Source organism: Diadema setosum, chromosome 18 (genome assembly GCF_964275005.1).
Source record: "Diadema setosum chromosome 18, eeDiaSeto1, whole genome shotgun sequence".
Lineage (NCBI taxonomy): Eukaryota > Metazoa > Echinodermata > Echinoidea > Diadematoida > Diadematidae > Diadema > Diadema setosum.
The window spans coordinates 14743425-14763389 of record NC_092702.1 but is presented as its reverse complement, the minus strand read 5'-3'; the positions used below and the strand labels follow the sequence as shown (position 1 = coordinate 14763389).

Sequence of the window (19965 nt, the reverse complement as noted above, 5' to 3'; positions counted from 1 at the left end):
GACCCGGTAATCGAACCATTGTCCTTTGGATTGTGAGGTAGACGCGCTAACAACTGAGCTATCTCACCGCCCTATCGCAGGTTTGCCTTCCATACATTCTCGCAGACTATTACCATAAGTTTGTCAAGTTTTCTGAAAATCCGTCATGGCGTTTTCAAGAAGAAGTGGAAAAAGTTTTTAAAAAAGTTTAGCACGACGCACGATGGACGCTGGGCGATGAATAATCGTAATAGCTCACTTCAGGCTTTTTTTTTTCCTCAGGTGAGCAAAAACAAAACAAAACTGTAACAACAACAATAAGAACAAAAAACACAAAACTCACTTTTATGTTATAATTTTTTTAAAGGGGTCTTCTCTTTTTTGGGGAAAAAAAGTAATCTGCTGTTAAAATATTTATGACAAAATATGTATTTTATTCAGCTAAGTTAGTATCATTGTTGTCATTATTCTTTCTGGCATCGCCAGGGGATTTGTGGATTCTATTCCTCGTTAATTACTTGTTTGATTAATTAACATGTACATTGCATTCCTCCGAGGGTACGTGTAACTACGCTACTATGAAACAGAAGGAAATTATTTTAAGATTACCGTCGTACGGTCACTTACCAGTGGTAACCTTCTTCCGGGCAATATGACTATAATTGTGTCCTTTTGAGCAGTTAAACTGGGACTTCCGAACTTCACCGAACCCCTCCCCCCAAACAAAAAAACAAACAAACAAACAAACAAACAAAAAACAAACAAACAAAAACAAACAAACAAAACAAACAAAAAACAAAAAAACATCGCTACTGGACATTTCAGGATTTAGAAATTGACTAATCTACTTCACATGGTTATACAGTGGTGTTGTCATTTAAGACTTGATATTTATCGAATGTCCTGTTTTCGAATCCTGGCTAATGCGTTGTTCCTATTAAGCAAGATGGTTTACACGAAATGCTTCTCGTAAAGCCTTTGAAAGGAGACCTGGCATATCGGGGTAGCTGCCAATACAGGGTGTAGAGGCAGAATAGTGGCAACAATGAAGAGGCTATAATGGTTGAAAAATATGACCACATTACTGTTCCGTTATACTCACAACGAGGACATTATGAATAGTGGCTCTCTGGCAGGAGTTCCTTCAAGATTGAAGTTCTTGTTTGGCGTCATTCAGATTTCCCAATCACACGTCGACATGCATTTTTTGGGGTTGCACGTCACGAGACCGACATTCACAAATCATATAGCCCACGAGTCATACATCTCACAAGTCATACAGCCCATCAGTTCGACACTAAGCTAACAAGGCCCATGAGACCGACACATTAAGCGCCGTGTTTTATCTGTCGAACTGCTGTTTTTACCTTGTGTCGAACTTATGGGCTGTATGACTCGTGAACTGTATGACGTATGACTCATGGACCTGTTTTCAGTGTCGAACTCGTGGACGGTATGACTGGTGGGTGTCGGTTTAGTGGAGTCACCCCCCTTTTTTACCAACACAAAAACACACACATACATACGCACACACACGCACACACAAAAACACACACAAACGAAAGGAGGCAAATATCATGTCTAGTCACATGCAAGATATGTTATAGAATAAATACAAATACGAAATCTCTGCTTGTTTGTTATTTGTTTATTTAAACTTGCTAAGGATCAAAACTAACAACGTGATACAGATTCTATAATGACACACTCATATCTCTGGACAGCACGGCATACTTCAAACTGTTTTTTTTTTTTGAATTACTTTTGATTGAGTACAAGTTCACTGGAATTTAACATCCTTTGAGAAGGAGAAAATAAGTCCACCGGGGAAAAAAAAATCCAACAAAGGTGATACAGGTTTCTCAGACCTCACTCTGTAAATTTGTAAACGGGTTTTGCTTACTGTGTGTCGTAAAAAAAAAAAAAAAAATCCTCTTACAAGAAAATATGATTTTTACATAATACATAATGTTTTTTTATGTATGAGTTTTGTTTTTTCTTTTTCATTTCTGTATATCTATTTGTCTATGTTGTATTTTATCCGCACGGACCTGCGGAAGAACAGTCTTCGGACTGAAGTATGTTGCCGTGCTTAAATAAATGAATGAAATGAAATGAAATGAAATGAAAATGCACCTCTCGCAGTCAACACAGGCAGTCAACACCCGTCCGGTCAAGCGACTCTATTGAGAATCAACACTGCGCTGTTAATACATGTACCCGTAGGTCCATCTTGTCTTAGTATACTATGTACCACTCATCGTTAAGATGATTTCCTAAGCTATGTGTTTGAAGAGTTGTCCTACTTTTTACTTGTTTTTTTTTTTTTGGTAGCCATTGTTAGTTTGTTTGTTGAACACAATCACCTGTGAGTGAAAAGGCAATGACAATCAATGAAAGAGCATGGTACATAATGTTTATAATCGTAAGGACATACGCAACATATGGAAACAGACATGACTTCACCAAGGAAAACATTTTTTTTTTTTTTTAATCACACAAATCTCTGCGAAGTTGATGCACAGAAATCCATGCTCACAGTGTGATGCTGGTGATCCCAACAATAAATAAGACTCGAAAAATGCATAATGTAGGGTTACTATGTCTTTGTGATAATTCGCTGATTCTTCATGAAATCTTAAGGGCTTTAAAGTGATTGCTATAAGTGGTTCTGTATACACTAGAATCTTAGTTGCCAAATTGCCCCATCAAGAGTAATCATTTTTGCACATTGGTGGTCCGACATCGATTTCTATGGCCCTGGGCCGTTTTTACGTTGTGATGCCATTAACCAAGTCTTGTTTACAGTATGGCTTCATAGATCATAATCTATCAGATAAAACTGTCTGCGGGGCTCCATCTTAGAGAATTTGTTAGTCAAGTTTGAGCGGGAAAAGCCCCTCTTTGCTGTTTGTCATTAGAAGTTGAATGTAAAAACCCTAAGAAACTTCTTAAATAATCTGTTTGTGTTCACTTTCTAGTAACTATGGTCAACATTCCATATATAGATGTAAATCTTTGTTAGTTCACACAGAGTCACGCACACAGCATTCTAATATCCTATCACGTTGATTCCTTTGCGAAACATTTACGCAAAACCAGAAGCTCAAACCTAAGTGTAGGCAATCATGAGTCCATAGAAGCAGGCATATCACATCTCATCTTATGTACTATCGCGCTGATGATATGATTAACAAAATGAACATAAGATTAACCAGAACGGACACGAAAAGACCCCAAATGAACCGTGAGTTAAGATTTAAAATCTTTGCTTGTAATTGCCGTATACGTTTATATTTACCGTAAAAGGAACTTAATTGAAAGAAAATAAAGTATTGCTTTCTGTCTGTCTAATTTCTGCGAGTTTATTTCCTCCACCAAAAGGGAAATTTCTTTATGTACTCATCCCGCATCGCTGGGATGATTCCCTTCCTGAAGGCAACATCCAGGAGCTCGTCTGCATCCTTGATGTTGGGATATTGATGAAGCGCCCACTTCAGGTAGGTCTCGAACTCGTTCCAATCCACGGCGCCATCGTTGTCCATATCGATGGCTGAAAGCGCTTTCTTGGTGTCCCAGCAGCGGTAGCAGGAGAAGTAGGGCGCCATGAAGCCGTTGTAGAAGGAGTCGAACTCGAGCATGTTGTCCCTCTTCTTCCTGTCCTTTAAGTCCCACTCGTCCCATGTCTTGCGAATTTCTGCCAGCAAGGACTGGGCGTGAGGCGTCTTCAGTTTGAAGTTATCGATGGCATCTCGCATTCGGACGTTCAACTTCCCGCCGGCTCGATCGAGCAGCAAGGCCAACCCCACCATGCTCATGTATTCCTCCTTCCCGATGCATTGCAAAGTGGAATGATAGAAACCATGATATGCATAAAGTGCGACGACATCCACTGTGTCAAGTTCAGCGTTGTTACACTTCATTCAAAAGCTATGCAAATTTGCAAATGTATGGAGTAAGACATACATTTAAGTCCTACCGCGCTACGTTGATATCTTGTTTACATAATGGTATGAATAATGAAGATAAAATGAGATTGCAGTTGATTGTTCAGATCTTTCGGACTTAGGCAAAACACAAGGTTTTTGATAACTATGCCAGCGACAATATGAAGTTGTCCTTTTCAGTAGTAACATGAGTAAAGTAAAACAAAGGGATGCATTTCAGAACGTGATTTATCGATTTTAATTTGATGTTAATAATGTGACATTTTCATATGGCGAGTTCACGAATCTAGTTTAGCTGCAGTTTTTGATCTGAAACAGAAGTAGAAGAAGCAGAGCAGGATTAAAAAAAAAATCAACACAATTTTCTCACCTGCCACTCCGAAGATCTTTAAGGATGAGCTCCTTCATTTTGTATGCCAGATCCAAGGTAAACTGTGGGTCCTTTCCAAAGAGATCGACAAGTCGCTTTTGGATCATCTCCTTGCTGGCCATAGTCGTGATGCGAACGGGAGCTTCCTCACCAAAGAAGGTTGCGAAGTCGAACTCCTCGGGCTTGAGATCGAAGACAAAGTCTACAGCTCTAGCACCAAAGACTGGTTGTTTGATGTGGGGATCCATTCCCGTGGTGATCCTGGTCACATTAATGGCGGCTTGTCGCAGGTAGGTGCAGTTAAATTTTTTCAATACCTTCTTGTTGCCGAGACGGATGAGGTTCAGGAGGGTTACGCAGGACGGGGCGTTACCCATGGATGCACCCTCAGCACAGACACTGGCCCAGACGCCATCAGCGCCATCCATCAGAATCTGAAACGCAAATAATTCACGGAATAAGATAAACCCACCATTTACCGCTTCTTTACACATGAGGACGATTCACCATGCTAGATTGTTTTTAAACCTAGTGTGCTCAGGTACTTGGCTTTTTTTTTCATCATCACTCGTAAACTTTCGTGAGATTTGTCAGAATACACGCGTGAAGCAGCGTACTTCATTCCAATACGAAGGTCATGGCGACACAATGGGGTGGGGGGGGGGGGGAGGAGGAGGGTTGGTAATTTCTATCCATTAGGACGATTCGTGTCCAGACATCTGTGCCAAACGGCGAACCGTTAAACACAGTACTAAGGTTATGGAATACAACGATATTATAAACGTTACTCAACGGCGAGGAAATAATTTTTTTTTGTGACCAAGGTCGTTGTGCTTATGATGCCGTTTTCGGGTGCACGTCATGAGACCAACACCTACGAGTCATACAGCCTACGAGTTATACATCCCACGAGTCACACAGCCCATGAGTTTGACACTAAGCAAACAAAGCCCACGAAACCGACACATTAAACCCCGTGTTGTATCTGTCGAACTCGTGGGTTGTTTTTACCTTCTGTCGGTCTCAGGGGCTGCATTTGCCTAGTGTCGACCTCGAGGACTGTAGGACTCGTGGGCTGTATGACTCATGGGTGTCGGTCTTGTGGGATGACCCCGTTGTTTTGTTTTTTTCATTCCACTTTTAGCTTCATATTACCCAACCTACTCGCCAACCTTAACCATTACTTGAAGTTTTTTCGTTGTTGTTTTAGGGGGAGGGGGCAAGTGGATGTGTTGCTAGGTTTAATGAGTAGGTCTTTTCTCAACGGATCCTCCGCGGTTCACTACGTTTTACTCTGCTACCTCACGGTGGAAATGTCTGGACAATGTTGACTTACCTGTAGTGCTGTCATATCACAGAGGCCAAACTTCTCGTGGACGTGAGCGAGCAAGTGACCTTTCCAGTCATTGGCGTCCATGATCAACCGGATGTACTTGGCCCACATGCCGCACTCCTCCGGTACGGACTTTCCCCTTGGCTCCTCAAACATCATACCAAAGGGACGCCGATTTGGCGGAAGCCTGGCCAGGAAATTGGTGACCTTGAACACTCGGTCGCTGTCTTCGGGCATGACGTCGGGTAAGTCGCGGAAGCTGAACATCACCTTTGCCTTCGGGCTGAGATTGTCGAAACACCAGTCGTTCCATTTGCTGAGCAACTGACACATGTCATCTATGGAAAACTTGGTGAAGTCGTATACCGTATCACCAAGATCGACTTCAAAGATAACGCTGTAGAGGCCCGCTGGTTTTAGTTTTCTGATACCTACCGGTACATTCTCGAAGTCGGGTACCTTGCCCTTGGTACCTGTTAATTAAGACATGACACCAAAGTGAGCACTACTTTCAAATTGGAAACTTGTGTTTATGTATTTTTCGAGAGTTGATACAAGCAATTACATAGTAAACAATGTCTCTTTTTTTTTAAAGTGACTAGTTCTTCCTCTTCCCATAGAGAAATGTGGTCATATCTATATTGATTTACCCATTAAAGCTGATTGCATGTTTTCCTAATATTGATAAATGGTCATTTTTACTCCTGGTGGCGTGAAATGATACATCAGCACTGTATTGCTACACCAATATTGAGAAACTGTGGTGGATCTCTTTTGTCCTCTGTCGTTTTGATACCTAACGCACTGTAACAAACAGCTTTCTGGCCCTTGTTGTCTTTTACAAGGCATGTCGAAATTAGAATTTATCGATCTGTATCTTTAACACTTCTGTAATGAGGAGCATTTTTTAACAACGGTTTTACAGATGTTTTAGAAATTTTGGAAGCTAAAGATATTACGTACTTTCTGTGATTTCTGAGAAAGCCCAGAGGCCCTCTGGATCCTCCCCCTTTTCCTTCAGCTGCATGATGAAGACATCATCCACGCGGGTCATGTGGGAGAAGGAGGCCACGATGGTGTGCTTGAAGCCGCACTTCTTCACCTCGTTGTAAATCTTCCACTTGTTTTCCAGGGTGTGGCCCCTCAGTTGCCCTACGGTGCTCTCCCGGATCGAATTGTCCAGAACAAAGATGTCCAGGTCACGGAGAGTCTGGTACTTCTCCACGGCTCTTCGAGCATCGTTCTCGTAGCGCTCAACAAGTGCGTGTTTCCGTGCAAGCGTATGCTGGTTGGCATCAAGCTTTCGCTTCTTTCCAGAAGCCATTCTTCTAGGCAATTTGATCTCAAAGAGAGGAAAGATATAGAAGCCATTAAGTCAACATCTGCAAAGCCCACATAAAGTCCTCCCATCCCAGCCCCAAGGCTTGAAAAAGAGATTTGGTAGAATAAGAGGACCTCGGATTTGGAGCATAGTCATCAAGATTCTTGCTCGAAATGCAGTGATCGACTCGGAGTAATTGTTGACCCCCTCATTTGTACCACTCTTGGATCACTGATCCACGGACATAGGACTACTTCTCTTCTGACAAACAGGTAGTTTGAATAGTGACTGATAACTGAAGTTCTATCCTTTGTCACAAAATGAGGGAAGTGAGCGTCATTGATATTATGTTCTGTCCAAAATATAAATAAGTTTGATTTGAATTGAATTGAATATCTTTCCGACATATATCTTTTTCATCTCCTTTACGCCTCTCTCTTCCCCTATCATGATCCTTCTCTTATTTATCCATCTATATCACAGTCTCTCTCTCTCTCTCTCTCTCACACACACACACACACACAATATTTCTCTTTATTCCAAGAGAGCACAAAATAGTGTTTCTGATTCGACCTCTTTCTCTTCAACTGCCGAAACGACGTTATTCTTGTCTGTTATTTCAAAATTGTCCACTGGTTGTCATCATTGCATGAACATGTCAAATGCTGTACAACATTCCCCTGCCTTGTCAAAGTAGTTAATTGGGGGTGGGGGCAAGAGATGAATTAGTGAGTATAAGGCAAAACGGGGAATAGGTGAACATAAATCCATAACTATTTAGAATAAGAAATATTCTGTTAGAGCGTAGGAAGTGATTATCTCTTTCCCCCTGATTTTCCAGTAAAATATCAATGTAGTACTATAACAAATAGGTAACGATCTCCCAGACGTTTTCATATTTCCCCCTAAATAACAGACATCACGTGGAACAATGTGCTCAATATTTACTTGCTCAGACGCTTGGGGGGGGGGGGATTATGGAGGCCAAAACAGCACCTGTCCAATTGTCAATCGCAATTATGCCGCATAATTATGTGTGTATGTATATTATATGCATACATTCAAGGTGATTGTATGCAAAAAAATAAAAATAAATAAAGATTTTTGACAACAAGAAAAAAGTGTATGTTTGTGTACGTATGTTTGTGTCTAAGTCTACACTGAAATTCATCCAACTTTCCATGAAGGAAGATATTTCTGCCGGTAAAAACAAAGCTCATGCTTGTAAATGGATTTTCGGAGAAGGCTGATTGTTATGTAACTTTGTGTTTGATAATTTGGCGTGACATTTTTCCTGCTGAATTTGGTAGCAGTCATCGCCTAATCACCTTAAAGTTTGAATTTATTAATATTATATTCACACTGCCTAAGTTGTTGATCGCCTTTTACCTTTTGTACTGTTTCTATATAGCTGCTCTTCCCACCTCTTACACTGTCAACTTTATGAATTTTGGTTTCCTCAAAGCGAATGTGGGCCTCACCACCCTTTCAGATGAGAGAGTTCTCGTATCGCTATACGACGTATGGCTTATGATGTATGGATAACAGCAAGGTTTTTTTCTTCCTGTCTGAATATTCGCATATTGATACATCAGTTTTCAATTAACACTTTTTTTTAAATTAAGGGCATTATTTACCATTTGCAGATGAAACAAAAATCCAGCTTTAGTGCTTCAGAATAGTTCCAAAATGTGAGTTAGGAATATAAACAACCAATGTGAAAAACTGAATCAGCATAATTAATATTAAGTAAAGTTAAATATATAAAATGGGAACAATATTTACAATAAAAAATTTTCTAGACTAAATCGTCTTTTGTATGGTTTAATGACAAAAAGTGATGTCTATTTATATTTTAGGCTGTATTGCGAAATTTTTCCATGGTGGGATGCTTTGTGATACAACTGACGTGCACATATGCATCAGATGTGATGTCTAGAACATTTTTTAGATCAGTGCTCCCAATGATATATAGTACCTTTGAATGATGTTTTGAGCATCGTTTCGGACGATTATGCTATACCCATATGACCTTTTTGTTTGGGGTTTTTTTGTTTGTTTGTTTGTTTGTTTGGTCTGAAAGCTGTTACATATCCATACGTCGCATAAATAGGCGGGGCTTCTAGGGCGTGACTTCCACTACAGATAATATCCCAGAGTATAAGCACAGAGTATAAACACCAAGCGCAAAGCCCGCACCAAGTTCGTACTGCGCAACGGAGAGATTCTAAGCGAGCGCGACGTCTGAACAATTAAGGCGGTTCAAGAGATGGAGCTCCACCTGGCTGTAATTATTAAAACAATTATTAGTTTTCCATTGATGAACAAAAGAATTCCTCAGGTGTTTATGTGCCTTTGATGATTGGGGTTCGATCATGCCGCCGTCTTGCTGAGCAATCTGAAATTTCGTTTTAAACGTTAATGTAATGTATACTCGGCTATATATTTTGCTTTTTTATTTATCAAATGAGATGGAATACCAAACAAGTGCAAAAAAAGTGAATCAGAGCTGTATCATGTGAATGTGTTTAAACCTGTACCCTCCTTTCCGTAGGATTCCCACTGATTCCCACTGATTCAACTGATATGGAATAATCTTCAAGTACAATTCTTTTTTAAGAGATGAATCAGATTAGTGTCCAGGCATGTCCAGTCGGGGAATTGTCATTGTTATTTAATCATTTTTTGTGCAATTTCGATTCGCGCATCCCATTTCTTTACCATTATTATGAATAATCACCTATCAATCTCACCTATGTAGATATGGCGAAAAGTAATTACCATTAAATTACCTGTGGAGGTGTCGTGGCTGAGTGGATAAGAGCGCTCGTCTGTGAACGACATGAGCGTGGTATGGTTCGTGGGTTCGAGCCCATGCCAAGCCCGACACGTTTGCCCTTCAGCAAGGCACTTTATCCACATTGCTGCTCTCCACCCAGGAGTATAAATGGGTACCCGGTAGGATGAGAAAGCTTATGTTGGTTGATCAGCATGTGCGCGCCTGTAAAAATGGCTGCGACTGGCTGGAATGCTCCCCAGGGAGTGGAGAATGAGCACTGTTAGTGCTGGTTGGAAATAATGTATCCAGTGACCGGGGTAATAATAGTCTGTAAAGCGCATTGAAACCCTGAAGTGTGTGAAATGCGCTATATAAAAACCAGCTATTATTATTATTATTATTATTATTAAAAGAGATGTCCTGAGTTAACCGTGGCTGGTGATTATGCAATGAGACGCGAGTCAGTTGTCTTCCTATCTGAGTGGCAGATCCTGTTTGCTTTAAACATTTTCGTGTGGCGGCATCGAACATGGATTCAAAGAAAATGGGACCGTCGTGAGTTGTGACTCCATTCTCGTGAATCTCCTTGGACTTAATGCTCCCATACGATTATTGAATAAAGGCGTGTTGCGTCTGGACTCAGATCAATACGTCTAGTTAATCCATACGTCTTATGAATGTTCGAGAAGTCGATACGTCTGGACCACGGTTCTCTCTGGTTTGTTCATAAGGTAAGAACCATCGAGGCCCGCACAAAACTCCTCAACAAAAACTCAAGGTTGGTCGCACCGCTTTGCAAATCAAATTCCTTTATCCAGCTTTGTTTTGGCGACATACATTTTTAGTATTCTTACGGAGCCTGGTATATATCGATCACGTCTTTTAAATAGCTATTTTCGATCGATAGGCTTTGTCAGCGATCAATACCCGCCACAACGTGTTTTTCAAAAAAGTGTTTCAGATTGGAACACATAGTGGATATGAATGCAGAGTTATATCCATATATGGATTATTACAAGAACGGACTTAATTATTCAGATGTTTTGAGTATTCGAAGAATATAATTATGAAGCACTTCCAGCTGGGTGGAAAGGGAATACAGAGAACATAGATGTAGAGAATGATACAAGCGTTGATGAAATTACTTTTATGAGAAATGTGAGGAAAATCCTTCTGCTGGATAATATTACCTCCACAGATATCTTGGCCCTATGCTGAATCGGTGAAGAAGCGAAGGTATCAATCTTTTTTTTTTTATTAGAGCGAGAAGTATCATGGTCCTTGAGTTCTGTTTTGAGAGATATTCAATTTAGATTATTGCGTGGAATAGTGCCTACAAATCATTACTTATACAAATTTAAATTTGTAAATGATAATCTATGTCCCCTTTGCCATTAAGAGGAAGAGATTTGAAAGCGCTTATTTTATACATATGAATTTACTAGGATTTTTTTTTTGTAATTATTATGTTGATTTGCAACAGTTGAGTTGGGAAGAGATTTTTTTGTATCAATTTACCATACAAAGGAAAAGCTAAATAGATAATCGTGTAATAGTTTTGGTTAAGAAATTACATTTTAGGGAGGACAAATAACACACCGCCAACGGAATATTTGATTAAAAGTAGAAAGATAATTCAGAAGAAGAAAAGTTAGCAATTATACACAATTAGTTTCCAATACATTTGAAAAAGTGGGAAAACTAGAAACACTTCTGAGGTAATTCTGTTTGGTTTGGTATAATGTTGAAAATCCAGTAAGACGTGCCTTTCGACACACTCGAACTGAAATATACGCAGGACATAAAGATATTTCATCCGCCGCGTGGAACTGAGCTAACGTGAATTCAAGTCAATGTTTATTTCACAATGATTTGATTATAGTTTAATGCTCTTTAAAAGCGCCCCTAATATACGTGCACGTCCTTTAACAAAAATGAAAGTGTGCTTTCGAGTGTGCAAGTCATGTTTATGAGAGGAGAGCAAAGAATATGAATAACCCGGAAATAAAAAGTCAGAGGTAGAAAGACGAATAGGAAGACAATTAATGGAAGATGATGAACAGCAAAGCAAGATCTATTAAAATATAAAGATATATTTTTCTTCACTCTAACCAAATCTTTCAAACTTTGTAAAGCGAATAGAAGTATGAATAGGAAAGGGGAAATGACAACAAAGCTCAAGGAAATACTTTGTGTCTCGTCTGTTTTTAATAATACAAAGAATGTAATCATTTAGCTAAAGTATTTAGCTCAGATGTTTTAGGCTGTTCAGGTGGGCATTTCATGAAGTGTTTTCCGGATATTTTTTCTGACATATTTCCTCTCAGCTAATCAGAACACAGTCACAGCATTCATTGTATTTCCTAACACTCTCTGCAATGGTTCCATGACATTTGCTCCTGCGACAATTGCTCTCATGAAACATCTGCACACTAATCCAAGCATAAATTCTACCCACAAGCATATCTTCACATCAAACTAAACCTAAAATTATGTCACAACCCTTATTCTCATCCTAGATCTTGGAGTAATTGTCTCAGGAGCAAAATGTGTCACCCCATGCTATCACAAGCCACGCCCTCCCCATCCCTATGACTCCATAGGCAAGAGCACACAAACATACACACACACACACACGCGCGCGCGCACACACACATACACACACACACACACACACCCACACACACACAGCACTTTACCCGGACATTATGACAATGAAGCCACGTTCCACAATGTCGATGTATTTTGTCCCCATTCTTTTGTTATCATTTTGTAAAACTTATATTGAGTTGGTTGGATATTACTGGTGCCACTATTCGGAGCATTAACCGCAGAAGATCATGAAGCATGTCCATTCAAAATCATGATCATTCAAAGGCAGGTAAGGCGTAACAATGAGGAATGATTGAGGAATCATATAAAAATGCACACCCTCGCCCTGCTTCAGCAGTTTTCAGGACAATCGCAGATAGCTACCAGTAATGTCACAATTCAATATTCATGAGGGTTTTAATAGAGTGTGACTATCAAAAAGGGTTTTGATAATGTGTGACTATCGAAAAGGGTTTTAATAGAGTGTGACTATCTGATAATAGGCTGTTCGCACTTGTACAATTAAGTTTATACCTTTTTCAATAAAATCAATTTTTTTAAACCATTGTAAAAAACACCACAAAGCACAAATTCCGTCAAATATGTCATAGAAAGATAATAGTATAGGTGACTTACATCACAAAACCAACAAAAAACTCGCACACCCTGATTACATTTGAGGGCTCAAAGTAGGTGAAACGGGTCAACCTAGTCAATTTTAAGTTGTCGACTTTTTTTTTTTGAAAGAAGATTTCTTCTTCAAGATCATTTTTAATGATTTTTAGCATTTTAGTAGAACACATTTTTGTAGGATAGAGTGATTTTCATTTCTTACAAACCCGTATACACACTCTCCTCTTTCAACTCTCATAAATAGTGGAAAAGATGCTGCTTTGAGAGTTAGCATTAGTCATGAAAAGAATATGCTGATGGAAAGTGCAAAATTTCGATTTGATCTGATGATCTCTTTAGTGAGGTTGCTATAGAGTTTCACATCTTGATTTTTGTCTGTACCATTAATTGCAGCCCACAGCCTGGTGAGATTAAGCAGTTAAAAAGACCTCAAAATATAAAGCCTCTTTACTCACTTTTTTCAGAACGTGTACTTTTTTCGACTATTTTGATAACACCTCTCTATGAACACCTCCCTTGTCAGACCAAGGAGGTTCAAAAGAATGGAGTCACAACTGTCATTCCTTAGAATCCATGTTCGATGCCGCCACTCGAAAATATTAAAAGCATGTGCCAAACTGGATCCGCCGCACAGATACGAAGACAATCAACTCGTGTCTCATTGCATAATCGCTAATTACTTGAATAAGGAAACTATGTCTTTTTTATGCTTATTGCTTTTCACCATCCCTACTCATAAAAGATAGGTGTTATCATAATGGTAAAGACATATAGGGATGGGCGAATAGAAATTTAGCAAAAATGATAAATAGAAATGAAAATTACTCGATTAGACATACTTCGGCTCCAATCTTATTTATCTTGCAATAAAAAATTGTACTTGACAAATTTTCCAAATCCAGTTTTATTTGTCTGAATCATGCGGAAAGGTATGATAAAATCGGCTTTCCAGGAGGGTATAGTTTAAACCCTATCACATGATGGAGCTCTGATTTATACTTTTGCACATATTTCTGGACGGTATTGACTTTTGTTTTATATGTTTTGTCATTAAGTGATATTTGTTTTTATTTAATAGACAAACGAGTAAAATATAACCAACATTACATTAACGTTCAAAACGAATCTTCAGATTGCTCAGTAAGAAGGCGGAATTGAACCCCGATCATCAAAGGCACAATAACACCTGTGGAATTCTCATTGTAAATCAATAGAAAATTTACAACTATTTGAATTATCACAGTCAATTGGAACTCCATCTCTTGAACCTCCTTGGTCATACATAGCTTTATGCACTGAAATTTGTCTTACCAGTTATACAGGACTTACTTAGAAAAAAGACGAAGTGAGTGCTTCACTCGACGACGACTTCCGTCCAGTTGAAGAGCGAGTAAATGAACCGCACACCAGCAGGTCTGAGGAGGCAATGCGTGGCCCCGGTTGGAGCAAGCGCCTTTAAGAGCGTCCTCCTACCACTCCCCAGATGCCAATTACTAGTAAGTGTGAACCTTCTTTTGATACAATGTATCAGCATTCAGGGATCATCTCCAAAGCTCCAGGTATGGTATGAGACACTTCCTAGTACGACTTTGTGTGTGAACAGAAAAAAATAAAACCGGTAATTTACCATGGGAACAGGTATGTTGGTTTGAATTGATCTGCCGTGACATAATGATTCTTCATATAATTCTTAATCGTGCTTGCCAGCACATCCGCCTGACAGCAACCTATTGGTAGAGTCTATCTCACTGGATAAGACTTAACGTGCGACTCGAAAGACCAACACACACACACACACACACACACACACACACACACTGCACACACACATATGAAGAAAAGGCTTGTTGCGTTCTCAACAACTTCAGAGATGTCTCCAAATAAGATGATAAATTTATTTGCTCAGAGACGTCGCCACGACGTCTCCGGTAGGTCGCCAATGGGTCTCCGCGAAATCGCGGAGGCATCTGGAGCCGCGCGCGACTTGGGAGACTCGAATCGCCACCAGGTCACCGTAAAAAACGTAAAAAAAGGAGAAAAGGTTTAGCACGACGCACGGCGAAAGTTGGGCGATGAATAATCGTAGTAGCTCACTTGAGACTTTTTTTTTTCCTCAGGTGAGAAAAAAACAAACAACGAAACCAAAAAAAAAACTAGAAATGTCGCTTTGGCGACTGGTATGCCTCCGCCATAATGCATGATTTTCCCAATAGGTCTAGATAGTACATGTGGACAATGTGTGATTACATTTTCACAAAATTGGCAAAATATTGAAATGACAAGTTTGTCACAAATGTGTTGAATGTTCACCTTCCTTGACCTACGTTTAATTGGATGAATAGGAGAGCATGTATCCAGGGATTTAAGGACTTTAACTCGACTTTGACCCATTCATACATTTAGGCATTGAGTAATTTTCAAGGTACAGGTGTGGAGAAAAAGTGCAATTTCTGAATTGAATAGTAAATTGTTACCATTTTCATCTGGCCCTTGACCCTAAAATTCATAAGATAATCACTTTTAGGTAGAACATGCATAATATATGTACTAAGTTTCAAGATAACTTGAGCCACTTCGAGATATGGAGGAAAAAGTTAGTACAGCACTTTCACTTGATCTTTGACCTTTTGACCTTTGAGGCAAAAAAAGAAGAAAAAAAAAACTTTCCAGAGAATTTCTATTAGGTTACACATGCATACACCAAGTGTAAAAAAATAATAACCCTGCTGGCATTGCATAAATATGAGGGAAATAGTAAAATTTTGAAGTGTTGCACTTGACCTTTGATCCCTGACCTTTGACCCCGTGAACCCTACATTCTCTAGATAATCACTTCCAGTCAGTACATGTATATACTATGTTCCATGAAGATAACTTGAACAATTTTCCAAGGCACGGAGAAAAAAAAGAAGTTTTGATATTTTTACTTGACCTTTTGACCTTTGACCTTTGACCTCATGACCCAAACTTTCACCAGAGAATCTTAATTGGGTAATACATGTATACACTAAGTTTCAAGAAAATATCTTCAGGCATTCAATAGATATGGCGAAAATAGTGAAATTTCATGTATTTGACCCTGACCTTTTGACCTTTGACCTTTGACTTCATGATGCAAACTTTCACCAGAGAATCTTAATTGGGTAATACATGTATACACTAAGTTTCAAGAAAATATCTTCAGGCATTCAATAGATATGGTGGAAATAGTGAAATTTTATGTATTTGACCTTGACCTTTTGACCTTTGACCTTGAGCATGTGCACCCAAAAGTTGATAGGCACAACTTCACCCCCTAATACACATACATGCCAAGTTTCATTAGGATACCTCAACAGGTTTTGATAGTTACCTTGTCCACAAAATTCATTACGGACGGACGGACGGACAACCCGAAAACATAATGCCTCCGGCACCACTTCGTGGCGGAGGCATAAAAAAAAAACGTAACAGCAATAGACACAAAACCTTGTATATTGTGATTTCTTTTTGGGGTCTTTTCTTTTGGGAAAAAAATAATCTGCTGTTGAAATATTCATGATAACGTGTGTGTTACATTCAGTTTTATTAGTAGGCCTACTATTGTTATCATTCTTTATGACATCGCCACAGGGATGTGTACATTCTTTCTTATACAATTTCATTTACATCATTCCTCGTTGGGTAATTGTAAATACGCTACTGTGAAACAATTTTATCAAAAAAAAAATAATAAATAGATAAAATTCTAAAGAATCGCACATAGGATTTAGAAATATAATAATCTGCTTAACGTGGTGACCGTGGTGTAGTCGTTAAGGCTTGAATCCTGTCTGGTGCATTACTCCTCAAAGTAGTAATTCCCTCCACACGCGCGTATTAATGGAGACCTGGAAATACAGTATCGGGGTACCTGCAAATGCAGGGATTTCAGGCACAATAGTGGCAATATTGAAAAGGCTATCGTTGAAGATTATTGCTATTATTATTATTGTTATTATTATTATTATTATTATTATTATTATTATTATCATTATTATCATCATTATTATCATTATTATTATTATTATTATTATTATTATTATCATTATTATCATTATCATTATCATTATTATTATTATTATTATTATTATTATTATTATTATTATCATTATTATTATCATTGATATTATTGTTATCATTATCATCATCATCACCACCATTATTGTACGCTATACTCACGTCCAGGGAAGATTATGAATAGTAGGGGATATCATACAAATCAGCGGGTTACAAAACTCGAGATTTGTAACCCGCTCGCAAACCCGAGTTTTTGCACATGTGGACGCAAAACAATTCACAAATTAGCGCAAACAGCAGCGCAGTGCTAAACCCAAGAAATGTTTCTCTTATTTCTGAATTAGCGCGCTAATTTACCCCGCGGTGAAGTGTGAACGGTCGACCAAATAAACTCGAATTTTTATATCCCATCATTCAAAGTACAGGTCACAACAGCGTGCTCTCCACACCAATGTGAGGCGAAAGAACTATAGCTTAATTGATTTAATCGATCGGCAATTAAGAGGATCATTTCTGTACGTGTGAACGGTTGCAGAAAAAACTCGAGTTTCCAAGCGATCGATAACCTGCTACTTTGTGAATGCGGCTAGTGATTCATTGGGAGGAATTTTGAAGCTTTAATTTTTTTTTCGGAATCACAAACTGAAATGCATTCCTTTACATACACACATTGTTCAAAGACACACACACAGTCTACCATAGACATATTATTTAACTTCACATACAAGATGTTGGAGAATATTCAGCAACGGACAAGAATGACATATCTGCTTGTTTGTTATCTATTTATTTATTTCAACTTGCTCAGGATTATACAATATTATGTAACACAGACAATTATGCTGACACACTATTATACTCTGGACAGCACGGTTTCCATATGCTTCATTACATTCATTTTGATTCAGTACAAGTCAACTAGTCTAGTAGGAGGAAGGGGTTCCCATGCACCCCAAACATATATTTTTTTAATCTACTTCATCTAGACCAGTTTTGTGCGTAGATTTCAAAAATGCAATGTTAACAGGTCAAAGCGTGTCCCATAGTGGTCAAAAATCCGTTTCCATGGTAACGCATGGTGAAAATGTCAGTATCTCATAAAAATACATGTAACCTTTGATAAGATTGTTCAATTATCATGGCTTTGGTGTCAAATTAAAGAAAATTAAATTATCTATATGATGATACCAATTATGTAGGGGGTTATACCAATCTTCATATTAATTTTGAGGCTAGAATTCAATTTTTTGACATTTTTTTAGCAAAAATGCAATTTTACCATAAAACTTATCTATCTCTAAATCATACCAAAACATATTCAATTTGTGTGAATATTCTTCAAAGTTATACTAAACATGTATGCAATACAATGTGAAAATTTCATAGATATTGCACAAATAATAAGAAAGTTACGGCCATCCAAAGTTGACATTCAAGCATGTCAAGAATATGCAGGTGGGAGTGTGATGTACGCCCTCTATTGTTGAATAATCTCATTTAAACATTTCAGTCATCATATTTTGGTTCCGAAAGCATGAGAATGAAGTTGGATGTGATAAAGTGGGTCATCTAGACCAGTATTGTGGGTAGAATTTTAAAAAAAAATGCATTAACAGGTCAAAGAGTGTCCCATGGTGGCAAAAAAAAAAAAAAATCTGTTACCAAGGCAACGCATGATGGAAATGTCAGAATCTCCTTAAAATGTAATATTTGATACAATTGTTCACTTATCATGATTTGAATGTCAAATTTGAATGAAGAGTATCAAATTCTTTGAATGATTACCAACCATCACACGGAATTTATACTAATCTTCATATCAATTTTGAGGTCAGGGTAGTAGTTTTTGCAGCGCGCTGCTGGGGGGGGGGGGGGCGCGAGTAGGAAAAAAAATCATTAGTTCACATAGCAGAACAGTACAGTACTAGTATACTATTCGGGCATACGGTGCACGTTTTCGATCGAGGGCATGCGAATAGCTTGAATCGAACAATAGGATTTCGTAATACTGGGGCCCTGTTTAAAATTGATTATACACTAGTAGTTGATTTCAACTGTAAGTCTATAGGCCAGGGAATTGAGGCTGAATTTTGGGGTCAACTGGCAACTATCGTATAACAAACAAGTTTTGTATTTGAAAGTATACATATATGTCTTAACAAACTTACCACTAAGATTTACCCAGTTCTGCTTCGGAACATGCCAAAATAACATCATCAACATGGCCACCTTAACCAGATAAATGAATGGGAATTTTAGGATACCCGAGTGTTCATTATACAACTGACATTAAAGGGTGTGTACAGTTCTGGTCGAGGTGAAGATTTAACTTTTAACGTTTGGCGAGATATTCAGAAACCATTCTGTAAGATGTCAAAGAGCATGCAGTTCTAAGGGGTATCAAAAGTTTATTAGATGAAAATCGGTTTTGAAATGGCTGAGATATCCAATGACAAGGTGAAACAAAGAGATCCTAATAAAGTTGTGGCATGTCGCCTTTTATTATCAGCACTTTTTTTGATATCTCAGCCATTTGAAAACCAATTTTCATCAAATAAACGTTGAATCCTTTTTAAAATTCCATTCTCTTTTATAACCTGTTCCTAGGAGGCTTTTCATTACCTCACTTAGGAATGTTCAAAACATGAATCCCTACCTCAACCAGTACTGTACAGTCCCTTTAATCATGAGATAAGTTTCTTGTGTATGTATTTCTTATTTCCTGCCTTTCTTCACACAAAATTGGGCACATTTGTGACCTCTTTTTCAAAAAATCTGAGCCCAAATTAGGTCATTTTTATGGAAACTTTATGCTAAAAACAATGTTTTTCTCAAACAAAAAAATGCAACACCTTCTCAACGTTAAACACCATTTTAAATTTACATAAGTATGCATATTCATAGCTATTTAATTGACTGGAGTTGAGACCTAACCTGTTAGAGACCATAGCTACCATGGTTACACTCAAACTT

General features: G+C 38.4%; 1 protein-coding gene across 1 annotated transcript; it reads right to left on the bottom strand.

Annotated features, from left to right (window-relative positions):
- Window positions 1-3340: 3340 nt before the first annotated feature.
- On the bottom strand, window positions 3341-6953 carry LOC140242124 (uncharacterized). The gene is made up of 4 exons (XM_072321891.1): window positions 6593-6953; window positions 5633-6102; window positions 4298-4730; window positions 3341-3811 (listed from the first exon to the last, which is right to left on the bottom strand). The coding sequence occupies exons 1-4, from the start codon at window positions 6951-6953 to the stop codon at window positions 3345-3347; spliced, it is 1731 nt and encodes a 576-aa protein (XP_072177992.1). The 3' UTR covers window positions 3341-3344.
- Window positions 6954-19965: the final 13012 nt, after the last annotated feature.